The sequence below is a fragment of the Mytilus californianus genome, unplaced genomic scaffold, assembly GCF_021869535.1.
Source record: "Mytilus californianus isolate M0D057914Y unplaced genomic scaffold, xbMytCali1.0.p SCAF_12, whole genome shotgun sequence".
Classification (NCBI taxonomy): Eukaryota; Metazoa; Mollusca; class Bivalvia; order Mytilida; family Mytilidae; genus Mytilus; species Mytilus californianus.
Window position 1 is genome coordinate 51,010,855 of NW_026262604.1, and position 24,363 is coordinate 51,035,217.

At 32.8% G+C, this 24,363-nt stretch overlaps 1 protein-coding gene across 1 annotated transcript; it reads right to left on the reverse strand.

Moving 5' to 3' along the window:
* Positions 1 to 999: 999 nt before the first annotated feature.
* On the reverse strand, positions 1,000 to 18,038 carry LOC127721115 (uncharacterized). The gene is made up of 5 exons (XM_052227792.1): positions 17,912 to 18,038; positions 16,307 to 16,477; positions 14,366 to 14,760; positions 1,868 to 2,090; positions 1,000 to 1,378 (listed from the first exon to the last, which is right to left on the reverse strand). The coding sequence occupies exons 1-5, from the start codon at positions 18,015 to 18,017 to the stop codon at positions 1,143 to 1,145; spliced, it is 1,131 nt and encodes a 376-aa protein (XP_052083752.1). The 5' UTR covers positions 18,018 to 18,038; the 3' UTR covers positions 1,000 to 1,142.
* Positions 18,039 to 24,363: the final 6,325 nt, after the last annotated feature.

Genomic DNA, 24,363 nt, shown 5'->3' on the forward strand with positions numbered 1-24,363 from the left:
TTCTCTATTCTTTATATTCTTTGCCCATTATTCTCTATTCTGTTAACTCCCAACCACACCCTTATGTAACGATATCTAATAAACATTTTAATTAAATCGGTGCTATCATGGCTATAATCGTTTTGAACGTGCAGTTAGGAGAGAGCTTTTCTATGTTGTGACTTCACTGAAACATTTAGAATAAAGCCCACAACGAAAGCGAAGATCTTTTGTTTTGGGTTTTCCGTTTTGACAGATGCAACTTCATACACGCTTATTGTCAGTAAATAAATATTGATAGACAAACGAGTATAAGAACGTGTGGTAAAGTTCCATTTGGAACAATATATGCCGGCAATAAGTATGAATATGTATTACTCTTATGTAACTTAAGTAAACTGGTCTTACACCTTGGTCACTAATCACTGATGTCTTTCAATGCTCTCTTTTGTAAACAAAAAATACTTAAATTTCAAATTAAATCATTAATTTTCATCAACAAAATTTGAATATAACAAACAGAAATAATAAACAGACGTATGAGTTTACTGTCGTTCGGTTTCCTTTTTCAATCTAGTTTCGGACATTAGTCAGTAAGGATGATTATCCATCACAGGTGCATAAATCACATACATGTGTTTCCTTTACATTGAAATTAAATACCAAAATAGAATGAAACATATTAAAATTACAACAGATTTTAGATTAGTTTCACCCTCAACAAGTTCATGTTCCTGTCAAAAGTATTTCATGTGTCATATTTTAACATTTTGTTCATAATGTTGGGTTTATAGCATATATTTCATCTATTAGGTCTTGTTAAACTTGATGACAACTTTTCCAACACGGGATGATTTGGAACTTGACGTTAAGACATCTATCCATTGTTGGAGACTGTTATGTTGACCTCTGAATGTATTTTGGTTATCTATGTTGCCGAGTTTCTGTCTTGTTGGTGTTTACCCCACACTTTAATTTTTTTATTAGATATCCAAAAACACCAACAAATAAAGACGCATGTGAATAGAAGTATTTGTATATTTTTGTTTTACATTGAATAAAATATGAATGCAAATAAACGAATATGATCCTGTCCTATGTTCAAACGTCCATAGTCCGGAACCTGGTCAGTGGTTATATCATGATTTTTACAGTTTCCTCCATTACCCATTACCATTTCTACCATTCCAAAAACCACCGCTTCTGCCATTTCCGCCATTCCCACCATTCCAAACACCACCGCTTCCGCCATTTCCACCATTCAAACCGCTTCCCCCATTCCCACCATTCCAAACACCACCGCTTCCGCCATTTCCACCATTCAAACTGCTTCCCCCATTCCCACCATTCCAAACACCGCCGCTTCCGCCATTTCCACCACTATTTCCTTGATGACAGCCTAAATTAAAAAGATGTATGGTCTAGTGCTTTCAAAACGTTTAGTCCAATGGGCAGAACGTTAACATTTTAAAATTTTATTTAATTCAACACGCCAAAGAGTTGCAAAAAACAATTTCAACTGTTATTCATCAATAGGTCAAATGCATTTTTATAATAAACCAATATTCACTTTTAAGGATAGTCATCGATATGAGATTGAGTTGATCTTCCAAAACATATTGTGATAAAATATTGAAAGGTAGGAAGTTCCTTCTCCAACACTGTTACCTTGTGAATCTCATGTAAAATATATTGTTGAAGATACTGTCGGGCATAAGTTTGTAGATACACTTATCAAAAACATTTGTATTCATATAGTTACAATATTGTAGGTTATGAAATTGTTGTGCCAACCTTACTGTTTATTTTGCAACCACGTATTTCGTGACAACAGAAGATAAAACGAAAGAAGTAACTTAAAGGAATTTGATATAAAACTTTTACTCACATGTGTCACTACATTCTCTGAAAGTTTTGAAACGATTTGTGTTCCCCTTACAACCTTTGTAGTGGAATTCCTCGCACCTTCCGGTTGCCGTGTTATAGTAGAAACGTCTTAACCAGAAGGAACACTTTCCTGAATCTGGTGGTAAGGTACAACTAGGTTTAGGTTTTGGTCCTGGCAAAAAAAAAATCTGATGGTAAGAAACAATTAGGTTCAGGTTTTGTTCCTGGAAAAACATAAAATCAGATGGTAAGGAACAATTAGGTTCAGGTTTTGGTCATGGAAAAACATAAAATCAGATGGTAAGAAACAATTAGGTTCAGGATTTGTTCCTGGAAAAACATAAAATCTGATGGTAAGAAACAATTAGGTTCAGGTTTTGGTCCTAGAAAAACATAAAATCTGATGGTAAGGTACAATTAGGTTCAGGTTTTGGTCCTAGAAAAACATACAATCAGATGGTAAGGAACAATTAGGCTCAGGTTTTGGTCCTGGAAAAAACATACAATCAGATGGTAAGGAACAATTAGGCTCAGGTTTTGGTCCTGGAAAAACATAAAATCAGATGGTAAGGAACAATTGGGTTCGGGTTTTGTTCCTGGAAAAACATAAAATCAGATGGTAAGGAACAATTAGGTTCAGGTTTTGTTCCTGGAAAAACATAAAATCTGATGGTAAGGTACAATTGGGTTCGGGTTTTGGTCCTGGAAAAAAATAAAATCTGATGGTAAGGTACAATTAGGTTCAGGTTTTGTTCCTGGAAAAACATAAAATATGATGGTAAGGTACAATTGGGTTCGGGTTTTGTTCCTGGAAAAACATAAAATCAGATGGTAAGGAACAATTGGGTTCGGTTTTTGTTCCTGGAAAAACATAAAATCAGATGGTAAGGTACAATTGGGTTCGGGTTTTGTTCCTGGAAAAACATAAAATATGATGGTAAGGTACAATTGGGTTCGGGTTTTGTTCCTGGAAAAACATAAAATCTGATGGTAAGGAACAATTGGGTTCGGGTTTTGTTCCTGGAAAAACATTAAATCAGATGGTAAGGTACAATTGGGTTCGGATTTTGTTCCTGGAAAAACATAAAATCAGATGGTAAGGAACAATTGGGTTTAGGTTTTGTTCCTGGAAAAACATAAAATCTGATGGTAAGGAACAATTGGGTTCGGGTTTTGTTCCTGGAAAAACATAAAATTAGATGGTAAGGAACAATTGGGCTCGGGTTTTGTTCCTGGAAAAACATAAAATCAGATGGTAAGGAACAATTGGGTTCGGGTTTTGTTCCTGGAAAAACATAAAATCTAATGGTAAGGAACAATTGGGTTCAGGAGTTGTTCCTGGAAAGACATGATAGCTGGTGGTAATGAACAGTTAGGTTAAAAGTTTTGGTCCTGGAAACATATTTTATTGTTAAAGTAACCTATTCCCCACTGATATTCAATAAACCATGAGACACAAAACATATCAAGTTTTTCCTAATTATAAGCTTTTTAAAATATAGTACCCATAGTGTTAATGATCAAATGTATGTGTATTTAAAAGACAGCTAAATATAGCCAAATTCAAGCCTAATCAACGCCCGAACTGATTAAACTTAAAAAAAACACAACCGTTTATGCAAAATCAATGAGACGGACCGTTTAAAGTTAAATTTGTAGTCTTAGGATAATAAATTAATATAGTATAAGACTTCTGAAAAATAATGTGAACCACATAATTATCCTTTAAAATTGATATACTTACGCCAATTCCAGGTTCCAGAAACTGATACAACCAGATAGACAGCTAAGATGATAGAAAGCTTCATTTTCCTCTAAGCCTCTAACGTGAAAGACTGTTATAGGTGTTTTATAGTCTGGTTGGATATGAAATATTACGGATATTGGTAAAGCGACGATATGCGTTTCTGATGAATTAACTATCTAACGTCATTGACAGATTTCCCACACTTAAGCTCTGAGTATGACTGTTTTATTGTACAATGATACTTAAAATGATTGCTGATTGGGTACAGACTTATATAATCTTTTGATACGTTTACGGAAAAAGGAAATGTAAAAAAAATTACCGAGGTTCATGGGTTACTTATAACTATTTTAAATCAAAAGCTCATACTCATAACTGAGAAGTTAATATTGAATAATTTATCTTATTCTTATAACTTTTTAAAAAATTAATACATTAATTCGTGTCACGTTATCTAACACGAATCCTGATGTGACCATGGTTGTTTCAATGTGTATATTTTTCAATGAGATTGTCATGGTAAGGTATGACACTTGTCAATTTGATTTAGTTGACGGTCTGTACATTGTGTACTTTACTCAGCAGCTGAGTTCTTAAATGTTGAATATAGCGTAATCGATATCAACCAAATATTTCAAATTAAACTGATGTCAACAATCAACATTGGCGTGGTATATACCTCAATGTGTTTTAAGATGAAGAACCACAACAAAAACATTGCTCCTTTGATTCTGGTTTTGACAGATGAAAATTGATAATTAATTCCCCGTCTTGTAGCCTCATTGAACAAATTGACACACAGACGAATATAAAAAAACTAGACAAAGTGATGTACCCGCACTCCACTCTGACGTAACTGTATTATAACAAAGTCAATGTAGGACTTTCTTTGAGAATTTATTGAATCTGGGAGACACAAATGATCCACCCGCATATGCAAAGAGTTATTTTAAAATACACAAAGTTGAGCATGGGAGCACATAGGTCTATGATTCACTGTAGGAGGAGTTATCCGGAAACGCTATGCACCTCTGACACTCCAAAAATGACAAAGTTCAACTATTTCCCAAAAGAACAAATATTAATAAAAATCAAATCCCTGACCACATGAACACCTTCAATGTATGTAAAAATAGCCACCAAAGTGAAAACTTCCTACTAGAGTATTCAAACTGTAGGAGGAGTTATCCGAAAACGCTATGCACCTCTTATGCAAGTATATACTCCAAAAAAGACAAAGTTCAACTATCACCCAAAAGAGCAGGTATTAATTAAAATCAAAACCCTAACCACATGCACACTTTCGATATATGTACAAACAGCCAGCAAAGTAAAAACTTCCTAGCATTTAAACCGTAGGAGGAGTTATCCGGAAACGCTATACACCTCGCATGCAGGTATATACTCCAAAAATGACAAAGTTCAACTATCTCCTAAAAGAGCAGATATTAATAAAAATCAAAACCCTGACCACATGCACACCTTCAATATATAATGTACAAACAGCCAGCAAAGTGAAAACTTCCTAGCATTCAAACTGTAGGAGGAGTTGTCTGGAATAACTATAAACCCATAATCGGACGAACGGACGGACGGACAGGGGTAAAACAATATTTCCCCAAATTTTCAGTTGCGGGGGCATAAAAATATTATACAGAAAATTTAGTGCATGGAGCTTTATATTGCGATCACAAATGTGACGTCGGATTGACAACAGACCCCGTGTTTTCAATACAATGATACTTGACAATAAACAGTACATCACAATTTACCACGAACACAACAAGCAAAGTGTATACATCCTGTAAAGTTCTGCATGGCGGTATACATTTAACTAATCAGTATTTAAACATACATGTAGTTTTGACAAATATTGTGTAAAAAAGATAATAGCTTTTAGCAATTCAATTTACATTCAGAACTACAGAGTATCCAATACCCGCTGAAATCAATTAAGTAATATCTAAAATAGTCAATTTGGTTATTGCGTCTACACATACGTCTTGTGTGTACCATTATGACGCACTTAGTCTCGTTCTAAAGGTGGATAAAAACTGCAATGTTGGTAAATTTGGCACATAACCCCACTCCATCAAACAAAGAATAACAGAAGCAAACAAACAAAAAGCCATGACAACAAGCACATAACCTTAACCAAAATTATATTGAAAGAAAAAGCTACGTGTTTACTTACACATGTAAATTATGGGATAGTTAATGATGTTCTTTATCAATGAAAAACTGTACATAAAAATAAAAATGTGCATTGTTGTATTTACAGTAGCATTTGGATTAATACATGGATATATGCAAACAACAATGTAAACTCCTTAATATAAAAATAAAAAAGATGTGAAATAGTTGCCAATGAGACAACTCTTAATTAGAGACCAAACGACATAGAAGTTAACAACTATAGGTCATCGTACGACCTTCAACATTAAAAAAAAAACCCATACCACATAATCAGCTATAAAAGACCCAGAAATGAAAAATGTAGAACAATTCAAACGAGAAACTTAAAGCCTGATTTATGTAAAATGAAAAACAATGAACGAAAACCAATATGATATACAGCAACGATCGAAATCCACTGAATACAGTCTCCTGACTTTGGACAGGCACACATACAGAATGTGGCGGGGTTAAACATGTTAGCGGGCGACCAACCCTCTTTATATATTTTACCTAAACCATTCAATATTCAAACTCAGGAGGGTTTTATCAACCTTGGGATTTTGAATATGCATGTGTTTGTCCTTTACCGTATTTTTGTTTATGGCAAATCTTCTGTAGTCCCACTTATATTTATATAGATATAAGAAGATGTGGTATGAGTGCCAATGAGACAACTCTCCATCCAAGTCAAAATTTATAAAAGTAAACCATTATAGGTCACAGTACGGTCTTCAACACGGAGCCTTGGCTCACACCGAACAGTAAGCTATAAAGGGCCCCAAAATTTACTAGTGTAAAACCATTCAAACGGGAAAACCAACGGTCTAATCTATATAAAAAACGAGAAACGAGAAACACTTATGAACCACATCAACAAACGACAACTACTGAACATCAGATTCCTGACTTAGGACAGGTGCAAACAAATGCAGCGGGTTTAAACGTTTTAATGGTACCAAACCTTCACCCTTTTTCTGAAACAATAGTGTAACATCACAACATAGAAAGACACACTATAAAATATCAACTGAAATAGCTTAACTCAATCAAAGGACATATTAACACCAGTGAACAAACACTGAACAAAGAAATTTGACCTATGATACAATGTAAATACAAAATAAATAAACTAAGGGAAGAATAATAAAAGTAACATGTTATATCGGTATGAAATGTTACAATTTAAGAAAAACAATATGCTCGAACAAAAATATCAGCCATTTATACACATTTTCTTATAAATAAAAATTACACACTTTTATATATTTTGTGCGAAAGCTTTTATGGATTTACCTTTATCATAAACGCTTAAACCAAACATTTGAAGGTCAGAGATTGATATATATATGACCAAATGGGACCGAAAAAGAATAGTTACAGCACATTGACTTGAGTTTGTAGGTAAAAAAATGAAATCATCTTTAGCTAAGGTACTACCTTCTTTTGGGCGAAGTCAATAGTTAAGCCAAGAATCAATCAAAATTAGGAATAATATAATATTGTGAAACCAGTTTTACAAGTTAGTTCAAAAATATGTTATCAAGTTGTACATGTTGTAGGTGTGTTTGATTTGTCAATTTTATTTCAATCAATTACATCTGTTCATTGATAATTATAGATTGTTTACATGTGTAATTTTATATAACATAGTGATTTAATCAATTAAAAAAAACTTTTCATATCCTTATTATTTATGTAAGGATATCATAATCTTTTATTATTATGTGTATTTTTGGGGGAAGTGCTACAGAAGGTGTAAAAATAAACTTAGTCGGGTCATCTTTGAGATGTCACCGTTCCTCTCACCATGCTGTTGTAAAAATGGTATTGTATTGTTTCGATTTGAATGAAATTTACAAATCAAACACACCTACAACATGTTTGTGAGTTAGCTTATAATTGAAAATTAAGATTGAATACATATTTCTAAACTGGTTTCACACTGTTAATGCACTGTCCTTACTTTTGATTGGTTCTCTACTAAACTATACTAATTGACTCTGCCCAAAAAGAAGGTAGTACCTTAACTTATAATGATTTCAAGGTTCAGCTAGCAAAGCAAGCTTACCGAAGATATTACCTTTACCTATACACTCAAGTCATTGTGCTGTAAAGCTGTCTAAGCTTGACATATGTGATATGATACCTTTTATAAAAATAAGAAGATGTGGTATGATTGCCAATGAGAAAATTCTCCATAAGAGACCAAATGACACCTATATTAACAACTATATGTCACCGTACGGCCTTCCACAACTTTTGTTCACTAAACACACATTAATTATAACATTAATAAATTGATGATTACACCATGTTTGTTTAACACTGTGTATCATCGCCACCGGAAATTGGGTACTAACGAAGCTGAGAGAAATGGAAAAAAAAAGTAAACAAGTAAGAATTCATTCAATTTAAAGCATTTCTACTGATTTGACGAGGGTACCGCTTAAGAAATGATTTTCTGATATATAATTCTTTAAATTATTAGGCCGATAAGTACAAAATTAAGACAAGATTTTGTGTTATACTCCAAAGCTTGCCACTTAGTACCTGAAAATTTCGAGGTCGATTGTCCTCTGTCGCCCCATTGGCAAGATATTCAACTGTTTTTCATTATTTTTCCAGACACGTTTTTAGATTACGATAGTGTGACATCATATTGACTGAGATCTGTCATAAAGGTGTTTTTAAAGAATATGGACCAAAACATTGTTTGTTTATTGTACGGCGAATTGCAGGACGTTGTACGGCGAATTGCAAAATAACAACTTTTGTCTGTACGGCGTCTTGCAATATATTGTAATTTAAAGATGAAATTAATTACTGTTTAGATAATATCAAGTGACGAAATTTTGGCTGTATCAAAGCTTTACCGGCTTACAAATATACAAAATAAACTACTTATCAAATATTATAAAATATATGCCGTTAATTTCGTTCAGAAGTCGTCGTTGCGTACTTCTATTTGACTTTTTGTTTTTAAAGATAAAAAGTTTTTTTTTTCAACCATATTATCCTAAATACATTCATATATCGTTAAAATACTAACGACTGTTGTCTTATTTGTTGTCAGGGTGAAATTTTGTAAGTTCAATAAAAAAAAAACGACCATTCATCTTTTGTTGGCGCTGTTCTTTTTTTTTTAAATATAAACAGTGGAGATGTTGTATGATTGCAAATAAGATAACTATCCACCAGGGTCAAATAAAGTGTATGTAAGCAATTATATGCTATCGTTTGGCCTTCAACAACGAAAAATCGTACCTTACAGTCGGCTATAAAAAGCCCCGACATGAAAATTGTGGAAGGATTCAACAAGAAAACTAACGGCCTAACTCATAACAAAACAATTAACGAAAAATAACAAATATGATAGAGATGAACCAACGACAACCACCAAACTACAGGCTCGTGGCTTCGGACAGACACATAAAGAATGTGCTGGGTTAAATAGATATAGGAAGATGTGGTATGAGTGCCAATGAGACAACTCTCCATCCAAGTCACAATTTATAAAAGTAAACCATTATAGGTCAAGGTACGGTCTTCAACATTGTTTATTGTTTATTTTTTAAATTTCTGAAATGAATAATTTATTAAAAGAAAAGTGAAGAAAATACTTTGTTTTCATTGAAAATTAGGAGAAATAAATCATGAATTGTGTTTCGAATTAATTTTCTTGTTTCTTATTGAAAATAAGATTGTATTTTTTTTTTTAGTTTAAGTAAATTCAATCAATCTTTTTATTTACAGGGGAAAAAAAATAAAAAGCTGTTGCTAACTAAAGGCTGTTTGGCCTAAACTTAAATGAGTAGATGGAGGGGTAGTGAAAAGGCGTGTATTCGTCCGAATTTTCATTGTTACAGTCGTACATTTTCATGATTACTATGTATAATATTACTCAGTAAATTATAATGTGAATATTGTGCCAATTAAAATTATGTAATTAATACAAGTAAGACTTGCATTTGCCTTAAAAGATATAGCAGTACGTGATTATTTGTTTTCAAACACACCTTCTCTGTTTTGAAACTTATAAAGGTATGGATCTCGGCCTATCTGTTTGGTTGAATATAAATGTGAATTCATAGAGTTTCAAAATCAACAGTAAGCCCTATTTTTGTGTGTGTGTAAATAATCTAATCTTTAGATAAATGCTAAAATTAAAATCATTTTTCTTAATAAGAAGAAAAAAGTGCAACTTAAGCACGCCTGAATGTAAAAAGGTGTACCCGACTTATTCGTTCACGACAAGAATTTACCGATTTCGGTATTTTAACAAAACTGTTTACGAGGGCAAATAAATAAATGAATGCTATCAAATCAACATTTAAATTTACGTGGATTTTTCCAAAAGAATTTATGAGTATGCACCATCAGGATTCAAAAATATTTCAAACTGTCCTTATTAGATGTTATTTCATTATGATTCTTTAAACTTACAAGTCGAAGATGCTAGCTTTTGTGAATTGTATTAATAAGTATATAATTTTAAGATGACAACCAAAATAAACCTCATACAAGGTCATCTTTATTCTCAAGTAGAAAGTTTATATAAATAGTTTATGTCGTAGCCATAGCCGGATTTGTATCCCTTGTATCGGATTCTTCTTTCATTCTTTCCAAAAAAGATTAATCTGAGGTTAATATTTTTTTTAAATTTAAACAGTGTTAGCCACCGAGCTTGTTCATTTCTTACTATATAGAGATGAAGTATTTTTTTAGATATTGGCTGTATCTGCCTTTTACAAATAAGAAAATAACATTAATTGAAAAAGGAGACGTGGAATGGTTTTCACTGAGAGGACTTTCAAACAAAGACCAAATGAAATAGATTTGACCAACTATTGGTTACTATACACTTCACAATGAACAAAACCCATACCGTATCAAAATTGCCTGATTTATGACAAAATCATAAACAAATATGTCAGGCAGCAACTTACGACAGCCGCTATATGACATGTTCCTAACCAGGGACAAACACATATATATTGAGGCGGGCTTTAACATGTTTGTGAGCACTCAAACCTCCCTTAACATGGTGCCGTGGTGTAGCAATACAACATTTTTTTTTTTTTTACAGAGAATGATAATTCATTTATATTTCATTTTATCTGAAAGTTGAAAGAGAATTCTTTCACTTAATGGTTCTAAATATTCAATGCGGAAAAATTCTCCTGCCATTACCTCCTTCCTTCCCTCCACCCACAACCCATCCCCGAAATGTTCATCACTTATATGCAAATGCTGACTAATGTTGTATGGTTAAAACATTTAGTTGAGGCAATATAAAGTTTGAGAACAGAAACGAAAGCTTTAGCTTGTTTTCATTTATAAAAGGGCATAACTCAAGAACGGTAACAGTGACGCTACCCAGTTTATAACTTGATCTGTGTTTTGTGGCGATAAGCATTTAGTGTAAGTTTTAAAACATTTGTTTAAGGCATACGAAAGTTAGAGAACGGAAACCAATTATTGGGACTTTCTGGACGGACGGGCATGGGTAACATTTAACGCTACGTCAGGGCAGAACAACAGGTCAATAAAACAGTGACATGCCTTTCCGAAAGTTACAACATTTGCCAGCTTTTGTATATGCCGTATTCATATTGTATACATCAGGTATGTAAAAGATGTAATAGGACTGTGTTCAAGCCTTATATTGTGTATACATCTTAAATGGTGTCAAGCGAATTGTATTTTTATCAAATGCATATTCAGATATTTGAACCTAATACTTTTCTTTAAAAAGACGGCAAATAAATATTTTGAAATTAGCAAGTTGCCATACAGTTGAAAACAAGTTGCCAAACAGTAAATTTGTCAACATGAGCAAGTTGCCGTACCCTAGACTTTATTTTTTATGGTCTATATTCTTTAAAAACGTTCATTTTGACAACATATTTCAGTAAATATGATGCCAAACTATAATAATCTAAAAAAGTGTCTGGAAAAATAATGAAAAACAGTTGAATATCTTGCCAATGGGGCGACAGAGGACGATCGACATCGAAATTTTCAGGTACTAAGTGGCAAGTTCTTGAGTATAACACAAAATCTTGTCTTAATTTTGTACTTATCGGCCTAATAATTTAAAGAATTATATATCAGAAAATCATTTCTTAAGCGGTACCCTCGTCAAATCAGTGGAAATGCTTTAAATTGAATGAATTCTTACCTTGTTTACTTTTTTTTTCCATTTCTCTCAGCTTCGTTAGTACCCAATTTCCGGTGGCGATGATACACAGTGTTTAAGTAAGAAACAGTAAATCAATTTAGCAAGCGACAATTAATCATTATTGTACATCATGTGCCAAACTATTACGCGAGCCGGATTGATATTCGCGGAACGGTTGTACAGGTCGTGTTAACAGAGTTCTGTATCACACCTTATTGTTTGCTTATTTACTGATGTTCTTGAACTGTCGGTTCCTGAGGTACCACTAGCTTTGTAACCAATGTATCGGTATGTGTGAATGGAATACATCATGTACTAAATTGAGCTAAAATATCGTTGCTGAAATTTTCGTTGGTAGCTTAGAATTTTTCGATGAAATGTCCAACGCCCTTAAAGATTTAGTGTGAGATTCCCTGTTCATAAATTCTTGCATTTTACTAACACAGCTCACGGTTACTAATTCCTTATGCAAAGTCGGTCTTACCGGTTGCGTATGATCTATTTGTAACTTACATTGTATGCTCTCAAATTTTGTTTATATTAGGTATTATAGTAGGATCACCTATTTGTTTGTCCCTGATGTAAATTATTGTAGAAACACGTGACATGCGCATTAAACCATTCAATTAAAAGCAAAATATGACTAAAAGGTGGAAAAAATGCTTTATATATCAATATATATGTTATTCTCATTGAGATATGTAATGTATTTTTTTAACAGTTCTCCCAACATTTCTATATTTGCTTTTAGACACATACTATACGTACTAATGGGACAGGTCGAGAAGAGTCTTTTATTTCGTTTGGGTAAATAAAGGTATTATACAGTGTTATACAACATAAAAATAACAATGTATGTAATAATAACTCTTGTTATAGACGACCATTTGTAAAATTTGCCATGATATTACATGAACGTACAATTATGTATTCATTTTTAAATTATGGTCTATTTTGTGGCAAAAAGGGGTTTGTTCATTGTATAAAACTACTTCTAGCATCACTGAAAACACATTATGTGTCGAAATCTGATGAAAACAAATGGTATCGTTTAATATTATCATAGTGAACATTTCCCGTTCCACTAGTTGTACCCGTCTTTAGACCCTTTGTTACCAAAAAAAAGATCAAGCGTTCAGCATAATGAAAAAAAATGTTCATGTAGGCGGTAATACACTGCATAGCTTCATAGGCGTTGACTTATTTAAAAAAAAACACACACACACACACACAAAAAAAAAAGACAGACACTTACCCTATTAGTTAGGTATTTATAAAAATAATAAAATGTGGTATGATTTCCAATGAGACAACTATCCACAGGAGACCAAAATGACATTGTTCTTTTATTATTAACTTGATACTAAACTGTTAGAAATCCAATATAAACCTAAGGTGCCATTGTGAAAAGGAGTTTCGTGCTTTTTTTTGTTTGTTATATGCATAGTATTGTCTGTTGTTCTTCAAATTCTTATTTTTGATAGGATAACTGTTCATATCTTTTTCCCTCTTTTCTCCCCTATGCCGTTTTGTATCGGTACCAAATGACCGAGAAAGGTGTTTTTGCCAAGTCTAATGATCATATGAAAACAACGATTAACAATGCGAGTGGGGGAGCTATTCAATGATGATCATGTTTGTTCGTTTTGGCGTTCGTATTTAAAATCTGTTATTCTTCTAAACCTATGGCGGGATTATCTTCGAACTTGCAGAAAATCTTAAGTACCTAATGGTAATAGTTATACATCTCTCCTTGAATTATTTTGCAGCTAAATTACTTGGTATTTTATACCCCAAAAAGTGGGCGTGACCATTACTGCATACATAAATTTTTTTTGAGTAGACATTTTATTACAACTAGTCCTATAAAACAACTGAGTGATCTTCGTTGAATGGAATAACTTTTTAATCTAACATGAACCTAGTATTTTGATATCGTTTCCATCCTAAATATCAATCGAGGTAAAAGAACATTGCTTTTTCCATGCAAATGATATTGCAAGTCAACAGTCTGTAAATATTAAAGGTGATGGTATTTTGACACAAGGTTTATTTTTGAAAAGCATTGAGGTAAATTTGGTTTAAAAAAATTTGATGGGCAGTTCATGTTTATATTGTGAAATGCCAAGCAAATCCGTTCGACAGGCTATCACATATTGTGCGAAAAAGATACATTTGAACGATGCAAAAATGTTGCATTGATTTAATTCAATAAATTTTATACGACAAAAAGCACACATATAATGGTAATGAAAATGTTTGGCAGTCAAATTATCCATCTTAAGTATGCACATCATATTGTTTATATGAATTATTACACAATTTCTTTTCATTACACGAATACTTAAGAAATTGCCGAAAATCTGATATTAATAGTCAAGGCCATATAATCACGCTGGTGATGGTGTTTGGCCATTAGGCATCTCATCCATACCACCACCGTTTCCGCCATCTCCTCCACCACCACCATTTCCTCCACCATTTCCACCATTTCCACCATTACCTCCGTTTCCACCGTTTCCACCACCATCACTGCCACCACCATTTCCGCCATTTCCACCGCCTCCCCCATCACCACCGTTACCAAAACCGCCATCTCCACCGTTTCCACCGCTTCCACCATTACCTCCGTCACCAGAACCACTATCTCCGCCGTTCCCGCCATTCCCTCCATTTCCTCCGTTTCCGCCAGATGGCATCATTGTAGAAGTTTTTGTGTACCAGCCACCTCCTCCACCCATATTTGGTGTCATGCGTCCATTACTACTCATGTCGGTTTGTCCATCACCTGAACAATAAAAACTAATTGTTAAATACATGTACTGTTTTTCAAATAATAGTCAGGTAAACCATTTATAACGTTTCAAACAATACTGGTATAAGTGTTTGAAAATGAGAGGCAAACGATACTTTAGGGATAAACTCATAAATTGAAAATAAACTGACAACGCAATGGCAAAAAAACGAAAAAATACCAATGAAAAACAGTGTACAAAACACACCATAGAAAACTTTAGATGGAGCAACACGAGCCACAACACAAACCGGGGATGACTTCATGTGCTCTGGAAGGGTAAGCAGATCCTGTTCCCCTTGTGAGACCCGACGTGTTGAGTTAGTTAGTGGTTGTCATTGTCAGGAGTAAGACGTAAGGCATCGCCTTGTTCAAACAATAAAACAGCGGGTTAATAAGTAAAAGCAAAGAAACGTATTTTAAATTGTCCTTAGATTAATGAGTAAAATACTTTGTCTATTAGACAAATTATGAGAGGTTGTCTTAATTTACGAGAGAGAGAGAGAGAGAGAGAGAGAGAGGCGAAATATACCAAAGGGACATTCAAACTTATAAGTTGACAATAAACTGACAACGCCATGAAAAAAAAAACCGAAATAGACCAAAAGACAAACAACAGAACACAAAACACAACATAGAAGAATAAAGACTGAGTTGGAACCTGTGTCGTACTATCATGTTTCAAGAAATAATGAGAAAGTAATGTATTGGTATATCTATGAGAGAAATTAGGGATAATAAGGAGTCAAAGGACGGTGTAAGGCGAAGTAATGTTTCTGAAGATCTCGTTCTACTAGTGATGTCGGAGAATTAAAAAGTTTACTTCAATGTTTACAGACAGTTTAAAGATGAACTAAGCAAATAATACCATTCGAAAATCATCTGTATGTCCAGAACAAATAATATGTACTCTCACAATAAAGCTTAAGATAATATAATGCCAAAAAGACAAAATTACAAGTCACTCGGAAACGTGAACGGCAGCAGACAACATTCAAATTCATTTTTGTTAATATAAAAAACGGAATCGAAATCAAGTGCTCCAAGCTGAAAATTTAAATTCCTTTTTTCTTTTTCATCCTTGATATAGTATTTTAATACAAATCTGCCTCTACATACTTGTCATAAGTTATTCACATTGAACGTGTTTATATATAATCATATATTGATATGCCAAATCATTTTAGTAAATAATTCAATGTTGAGTTATTCAGTATACATCTAAAACTTCCTGTTTCATTGTGTTTATAAGAAAAGAAATAATAGTATTAATTTCAGCACCCACCTTCTTCCCCAATTCTCTCACCTTCTACAAAAAACATATATAATAAATAAAGGCAACAGTAGTATACCGCTGTTCAAAAGTCATAAATCGATTGAGAGAAAAAAAATCCGGGTTACAAACTAAAACTGAGGGAAACACGTCAACTATAAGAGGAAAACAACGGAACAACAGAAACAATGAACTGCAACAAAACCAAACGCCAACATACATAGAAATGGACCATAATGTGAAAAAAAAACCATATCTGTTACTTACATGTATCTCTGCATTGTTGTAAAGATTTGAATCGATTTGAGTTTCCACGGCATCCTTTATACCGGAATCTCTCGCATGTTCCGGTTTCAGTATTAAAGAACCAACGTCTCATCCAGAAGAAACATTTGCCTGAGTCTACTGGTAAAGTACAATCAGGTTTCGGTTTTGGTCCTGGAAAAGTACATTTACCTTGTATTATCATGAAGGGCGAAGTGTTCGATATTGATTTAAAGCAAACCTTCATACGTTTGTTCATTGTTTGTTGTCTGTGATATCAGTTTTTCGCATTTTGTTTTGTCATAAATCAGACCGTTGGAACTTTTGTTTGATTTTTTCTTTTATTTTGTGATGTCGAAACCTTTTATAGCTTACTTTACGGTATTGGTTTTGCTCATTGTTGAAGGTCGTACGGTGATCTACGTTAATTGCTTATATCGATTAGTTGGACTCTGTTAGAAAATTGTCTCATTGGCAATCATATCACATCTCCTTATTTTATAATGCTACCAATGTCCTTAAAGGCATAATATAAAAATAAGATGTGATAGAATTACCAATGAGACAACTATCCATTAGAGTGGTCAGATCTTTGAAATCTACGCACACAATCTATGACTATAAATTAATGTAAATGAATTAAAAAGAAAAAAAACCCATAAAATTGCTGTTTTAGATAAATGACTAGGCTGTTGTTTGATGTTTCCATGGGACATATTAGGCAGTTTAGGAAAAAACATGTACCCATCTAGATTTGAGTAAAAATATTCTTGTCAAAAGTTATCGTGAACTCAAGTGCTTAGTACAATTCTTCCTATTAAACAGAAGCCTCGATAATTTCAAAAGATAGTATGCTATGTAAATGAAACTTTGAGCATAAAACTATTACTAAATTATTGATCTAACGTGAAGTCTTTAATTGAAAGTTCCATTCATTTCATTTATAAACAAGTTTCTGGAACATAACCTCGTAAATAATTTTCAACATTTCTTAATGTCGTCTGTCTTTTTATGAATTATTTTTTAACTCTTGACGTCTTTCGGGTCAAGTATGGTCACCTAAGCTGTGCAGTATAACTAACATGTACTAACTTAATTGTGCAATAACTATAACACATGTAATAGTCTCTTTTGAATTCATTCCATGTAGCTTGGATTTCAAACGATTCAGATAATGGTATTTTGTGAACATCTAGATGTCTTTTTTTTTTTTTAACTTATTGGGCATTGGGTAGCTATATACAAATTTTTCCACCGACAGGTAATTGCTTGTCCAACAATTTCTGTAGAACATTGATATGATAAAGGCCTATTTAAAATCGTAAATGAAGATAAATAAAAATAAAAATAATGAATATCAACGAAAAGGTCCATAGATAATTTCATAGTACTAGTATAATAATTCTTAAAATAAAATATAATCGATCTAGCGTACACGCGAATAATAAGGTATAAATATCTTTCAATCTAAAATGTTCATCTTAAACGACAACAGTTGATCGATCGACCACAACTTTACAAAATTAGCTATTATAATTAGATAAATATGAAGTAAAACTCTGAAATATTGTGAGCCACATAACTATCTTTTGTAATGTATATACGTACGTCTTCTCCCCCAACTCCAATGTCCAGACACAGACACAATCATACAGACAACTAAGATAACTGATATCTTCATCTTGTTTTGGTCTGAGTCGAGAGAGAGGTACATATGTTTTATAGTCTGAGTGGAGGTGTATTACTACGGATATTGATAAGGCGACGGGATGTTTAATAAGTCATTTGAATATCAATCGTGATATACAGGTTTCCGATACTTGAGCTTTGTTTGTGATTGATTTTGTAAGTGGTACAATAAGATAACAATTATTGCTAACAAATTATCTTTTGAAACGTACAATATATAGGAAAAATTAAAAGTACAAATCTTAATTAATCAATTTCACGGGTATAATCTGACTCTAATAAATTTTCAATCCCGCACAGAATACTTGATTTAATTAAAAGTTATTTTTTTTATATAACTAACTCTGTCGAGATAGCAGCTATGATGACACATCTCAAAATGTATATTTGATTCAGCTTCTGTTAATATGAACTACTTCAATTTTGTCTCTCGGTCTGAATGTTTATCGAAATTGAAAAGCAGTCAATCCGTATTATTTGCGCTCTTCATCCGTATATTTTGCACTATTAATACATTATTCCAATGGTGTGTTTTTACACCGTATTATTTGCTCTATTCATACTCTTTTCCGATGTTGTGTATTTTACTCCGTATTATTCTACTTCGTTTAAAAATAAAATAAATGCGTATGCATCATTAATCACGGCATAACAATGAAATCTTATTTTACAAGATAACAACTTGGGAGCATTAGAAGAATTTGGGTTCATTGCAGAATGAAAATTAAAAGAGAATTTGCAATTCATTAAAATTAATAGCGAAATGTTGAAGTGTTACTTATTTACTACCACATGTCAATTCTACATGACATGTCATGGGGTTTACATATTAGAGACGGACGGATGGCAAAAAAAGAAGAAGTAAAAAATGGGCAAACAAAGACAGAATTGAGAATATTGAGGGTGGGGATAACTATAAAGAATAGAGAATAACTGAATTGAATAAAATAGAAGAATAGAAAATTTGGCCTTAAAATAAACAACATGAAAGAACCCCCATCGAAAATCTCATCACTAGTACATTTATTCTTATATTTTTCATGATATTTTTTCGTTGCACAAAGGAGATGAAACAATTCTCGTCAGTGTTACATTTCGACCACACTCTTTGAAATCAGCAACGAAAAAGCTTCACACAAAATTGACCTGCATTCAATTGACTTTATTGTTAAGTATCATGCATGCAGAATAATCAATTGTCGGTCAACCGTGTGAACTAACGTGCGCAATGCGATTTTTGTTCCATTTGTATCATTGACCAATTCAATGTGACGTTACGTTTTGTTTGTTAGCGACGTGTAAGAATGTTTTGAGTGTTTTTGATGAATGCTCAGTGTTTTACGTACATTGAGTACATGGGACATCACATGTTCGGTCAATAAACTATACACTAACTGCTTACGATGACGTCAAATTTTCAATTATAGATTCAGCGTATTAATTACTAAGACACTTGAGCAGAAACAGTTCATTGACATTGTACACGAAACAAACAAGTGTACGCATCCTGTAAAGTTGTTCATGATGTCATACATGAGGGTCTGGATTGGGTTTATAGGATAAAGAATAATAAACAAAAATTGCAGAATAAATGGTTGAAAAATAAAGAATAGAGAAAAGGAGACAAAACAATAAAGAATAGAGAATAATTGGGGTCTGTAAAATAATGAAAAGAGAATAATGGACAAGATAAAAAAAAATAGAGACAATGGTCTAAAAAACTAAAGAAATTAATTATCCCCATCCACCTCCTCATAAATAGCAATGACCAAGCTGTTAACACCTATCAAGTCATCAATCATGTCGTGTATTTAAAGCTTAGTGTGTTCATGTTCATTATTAACAGAAATAGAAGCCAAAGTCCGCCTTAATAAAATGATCAACACGTAAAGTATCCATTATTTTAGATCATCAACATCTTTACTGGTCATGTTACAAACTGTAATTTTAGTAATAATATTCATAAATACATTAATGGCCTTTGGCTGTTTTCTGCTCTTTGGTCGGGTTGTTGTCTCTGTGACACATTCCACATTTATAACCTCTTTATGGGTTAAGTGGACAGTTTTCATTCCATGTCCATTTATCAAATCTTATTAAAGTGAACAGTTTCTCTGGTGATATTCTATTTAACTGTGATAAACAACATTAACTCATAAACAAGTAAGAATCTTAAATTGAAATTAATATTACCAATATAAATGAACAGATCATGTAATTTGCTGTAAAACAAAGAAATTCAAACTAAGCAGAGAAATGCAACTAAACATCCAGGAACACAAACAAAACACATGCTTGAAAGATTGAACACAGTTTTGGAGGAGGCTGTGATACCGATTACGCATGTTGATCATGGAAAGGGAAAAAATAAACATAATGGCCATCCTTCGTAAAAAGGCTGAAAGGATAATGCCTGACTATGAAACATGACATTATGCTGAGATAATACACAAGGAATCAATTAGAGGTATCTGATTGACCTTTTTAGCATCTTCAGATGTTTCTAATGAACACTTTATTTCTCTTCAATGTGCAGAAAAATCAGATTCAATATGTGAAGTCTAAGGGTTTTTTTGGTGGTTTTTTATTGCCAAAAATAAAAGGGATAAGCAGAGCAAATATTCAATAGTAAAGGGTCTGGATGGGGTTTACAGAATACAGAATAATGGGCAAACAGTGCAAAATAAAAGGCTAAACAATTAAGAATAGAAAAGAGTAGTGAATAAATAAGAATAGAGAATAACAGTGTGCTAAAATATACCGAAAAGAGAATAATAAATAAAGTATAGAGAAAATTTATCTAAAAAAAGTATTAGAATGTTGTGCTTAAGATTCCAATATTAATGTTTCTAAAGATATCCAAAAAGATTTTGTAGAATAAATTATTTTACTTTTATTCATTGTCTCTTCATTCAGCGTGAACAGTTTAGCGAGATACTTGTTTTGAAAGTTTATTTTTATAAGCAAAGAGAGGTAAGTTGTCGTTTAAGGGGGTCACCAAACCGCTTCGCCACCGCCCACGTTAAAATATAGATTAGCACTTTGAGAAAATCTCTATGAAAAAAATGACAAATGTATAACGGTTTTGACATTATTTGTTAATTATGTAGTACAGATGATATCATAATATATTTTATCGTTTTCAAAAATATTCATTGTTTTTTAGCATAATGACCTATATTTAGAAATGAAGTTATCATTTAACAATGACCAATAACAAATCCTGCATGAATTTAATTAATAAATGTTATTTTCAATCAACGTTTATTAAAAACATCAATTACTGTTTATTCGAATATTCAATTGCTACAGCAGAGAAGGGTCATGCGAGACTTATAAGTAAATAAATAATGTTATGTTATGTTTACGTACAGTTCATTTGAAAAGGGTATAAATATAACCAATAAATCTTGATTGGAGGTTTCTATGACGGCATTACTTGATGTTTCGTGGAATTCATTAAGTTTAGTAAATTCTGCAGTACCTCGGACGTCGAAGTTTATTTACCAATAAAGCTGATTGAGCGTGCTATAACGACTTTTGACACTAAAATTGTTGATTTTTCTAAGCATTACGTTTAGTGAAATTTAAATTTAAATTTGTAGTTCCTCAGAGGTCCAAGTTTATTACCAATGATGCTGCTTGGACGTTTTTTAATGACATATGTTGATGTTTCTAAGCATTAAGTTTGTCGTAATCTGTAGTACCTCAGATGTCCAATTTTATTTATCAATAAAGCTGATTGGACGTTTTTGATTACTTTTGTTGATGCTTCTAAGCATTTAATTTAGTGTAATATGTAGTACCTCAGAGGTCCAAGTATATTTACCTAATGTATACCATGTTAATGATACCGTTATGTTGGGATGAAGGCAAATATATAACAATTAGTGTTTATACAAAAATCTACATAGAACTAGTATATCCAAGCGAGAATGAAACTTTTAAAACATGTTGTCTGTTTCATATTCTGTTGTGTTTATATAGAGACTGATGGTGACGTTAAACAAGCATATTTTACTGTCGAGAAAGATAGAAAACTTATAAATTTAAGATATTTTGTACATAATGTTAAATCAGATACAATTTGTGCTGCTATATGTTCTCGGGACAATGATTGCTTTTCTGCAAGTTACTATGAAGAAGCTCATTTATGCGGTCTAAGTTTACATGGCAGTGCAGTAACAGCTGACTGGGAAACTGGTTGGTCCCTTCTTAGAAGAAATGATGCAGGTAATAAATCTTTATTTATATCGTTAAATATAAATTAGGAGAGGTATGATTGACAACGAGACAACTAACTACCAGAGAGTAAAGGACGAGAACGTTAACAAATGTAGAACACTAAGCATAACTTATACCATACAATAAGCTATAAAAGGTTGGACACAACAAAGTGCGAAACAGTTTAAAAGAAAAAAACGAAGTGAACTGATTTAATGCTAAAACAATTAAAGAAAAACAAATATGGCAAATATTGCAGAAAGCAACCAACGACAATCACTGAATTACAGGTTCCTGACTTGGGACATGTACATAAAATTTGGCAGGATTAAACATGTTTGTGAGCACTCAAACCTATCAACCTTGGACAGTCTTGTAACGGAAAAACGTAAATACAAAACTGTAAAAATCAGTTAAAAAAGGCTTGACTTATCAAAACGGTACAACCATAACAAAAAAAAAAAAGAACAACAAAACACAAGGTTCCGATTTGGAAGTACTCATAGTTACTGAAAGCTAGTTCGAAGTAAATTTTAACTACTAAAAAAATCAGTATGCATCAAACAGATTTAATGCAAAGACGTCACAGAAGTCTGAGAATATCCTGACCGTGTGAAATGCCAATATGTATATATATACAATATATGTACATTGTCGGAAAATATAAAATTTATTTGCACGATCGTAAGAAACAGGACGAAATACGAGGCTCGCCGAGCTTTTCTCCTGTTTCGTAGAGAGTACACATACATTTATTGTCCGACAATGGACATATATTTGTTTTTATCCGGCATGTAACTCTTGGCATTTGAAGCGTTAGTTGTTTAAATAGAAATCATTGTCTCTGAATTTTCAAAGAAATCGACATAGTTTAAACGCGGATCGCGAAGAGGACCCCGAAATGAACTGTTACGTAAAACGAAATATCCACATTACCGCAAAAGTAGATATAAAATGACAAATAATCGATAAAACACTTTTGCTAACTTCAAGTGTACTGAAGCAGAAAAACTGGTTTTTTCTTGAAAAAAATGTGTTTTTCTCTGTAAGTCGGTAGTCTTAGGACACCATCTGTGCTCCTATGTTAAAATTAAACTCTGTTGGTTATAGTTTTCAAAGAAATCGACTGATGAATACCATTTCACACAAGAAATATCAAGACGGCGAAATGTTTAATTCACTGAATTATCATATCTTTTGCAAATAATATACAACTAAAGAATTGTGTTGGTATGCTATATTTTTCATTATATTCGTTAAATCGTAAATATGTCTGATCTTACAGGTTGTGACAATGGATGGCTGCGCTATGAGACTTCATGCTATCTTATTTCGTGAACTCCAATGGATTACATAGATGGTTTGGTACGTATTGTATTCTGTTTCCACCTGATAACGTAAATGTTTATAAGTATATATATTGTTTTCAATTCGTTTGACGTATTTGAGCTTTTGATTTTGCCATTTCATAAAGGACTTTCTGTTTTAAATTTCCCTTGAAGTTCTGTATTTTTGTTATTTTACTTTTTTTCATCCATTTTATTTAATAAATGACAAGTTTGTAATCATTGTATTCCTCCGCCCTAAATAGATGTACTTTGGTTTGTACAGATTGACAGGAGAAGCTCATTCATAAAGATAACTGTTTTCCCATTTTTTCCATGAATTAAGTTTAAAAGAGTCTTGACACGGGTTATGTTCTTCTCATATATGTTATGATGGTATGATACTAAACCCCTAACGGGCAGGATTGTGCCTGATATTCATATGATGAAGACATAATCTTTCAATCAGTTTAATTGAAGTCTGGAGCTGGCATGTCAGTTAACTGCTAGTAGTCTGTTGTTATTTATGTATTATTGTCATTTTGTTTATTTTCTTTGGTTTCATCTTCTGACATCAGACTCGGACTTCTCTTGAACTGAATTTTAATGTGCGTATTGTTATGCGTTTACTTTTCTACATTGGCTAGATGTATAGGGGGAGGGATGAGATCTCATAAACATGTTTAACCCCGCCGCATTTTTGCGCCTGTCCCAAGTCAGGAGCCTCTAGCCTTTGTCAGTCTTGTATTATTTTTAATTTTAGTTTCTTGTGTACAATTTGGAGTTTAGTATGGCGTTCATTATCACTGAACTAGTATATAT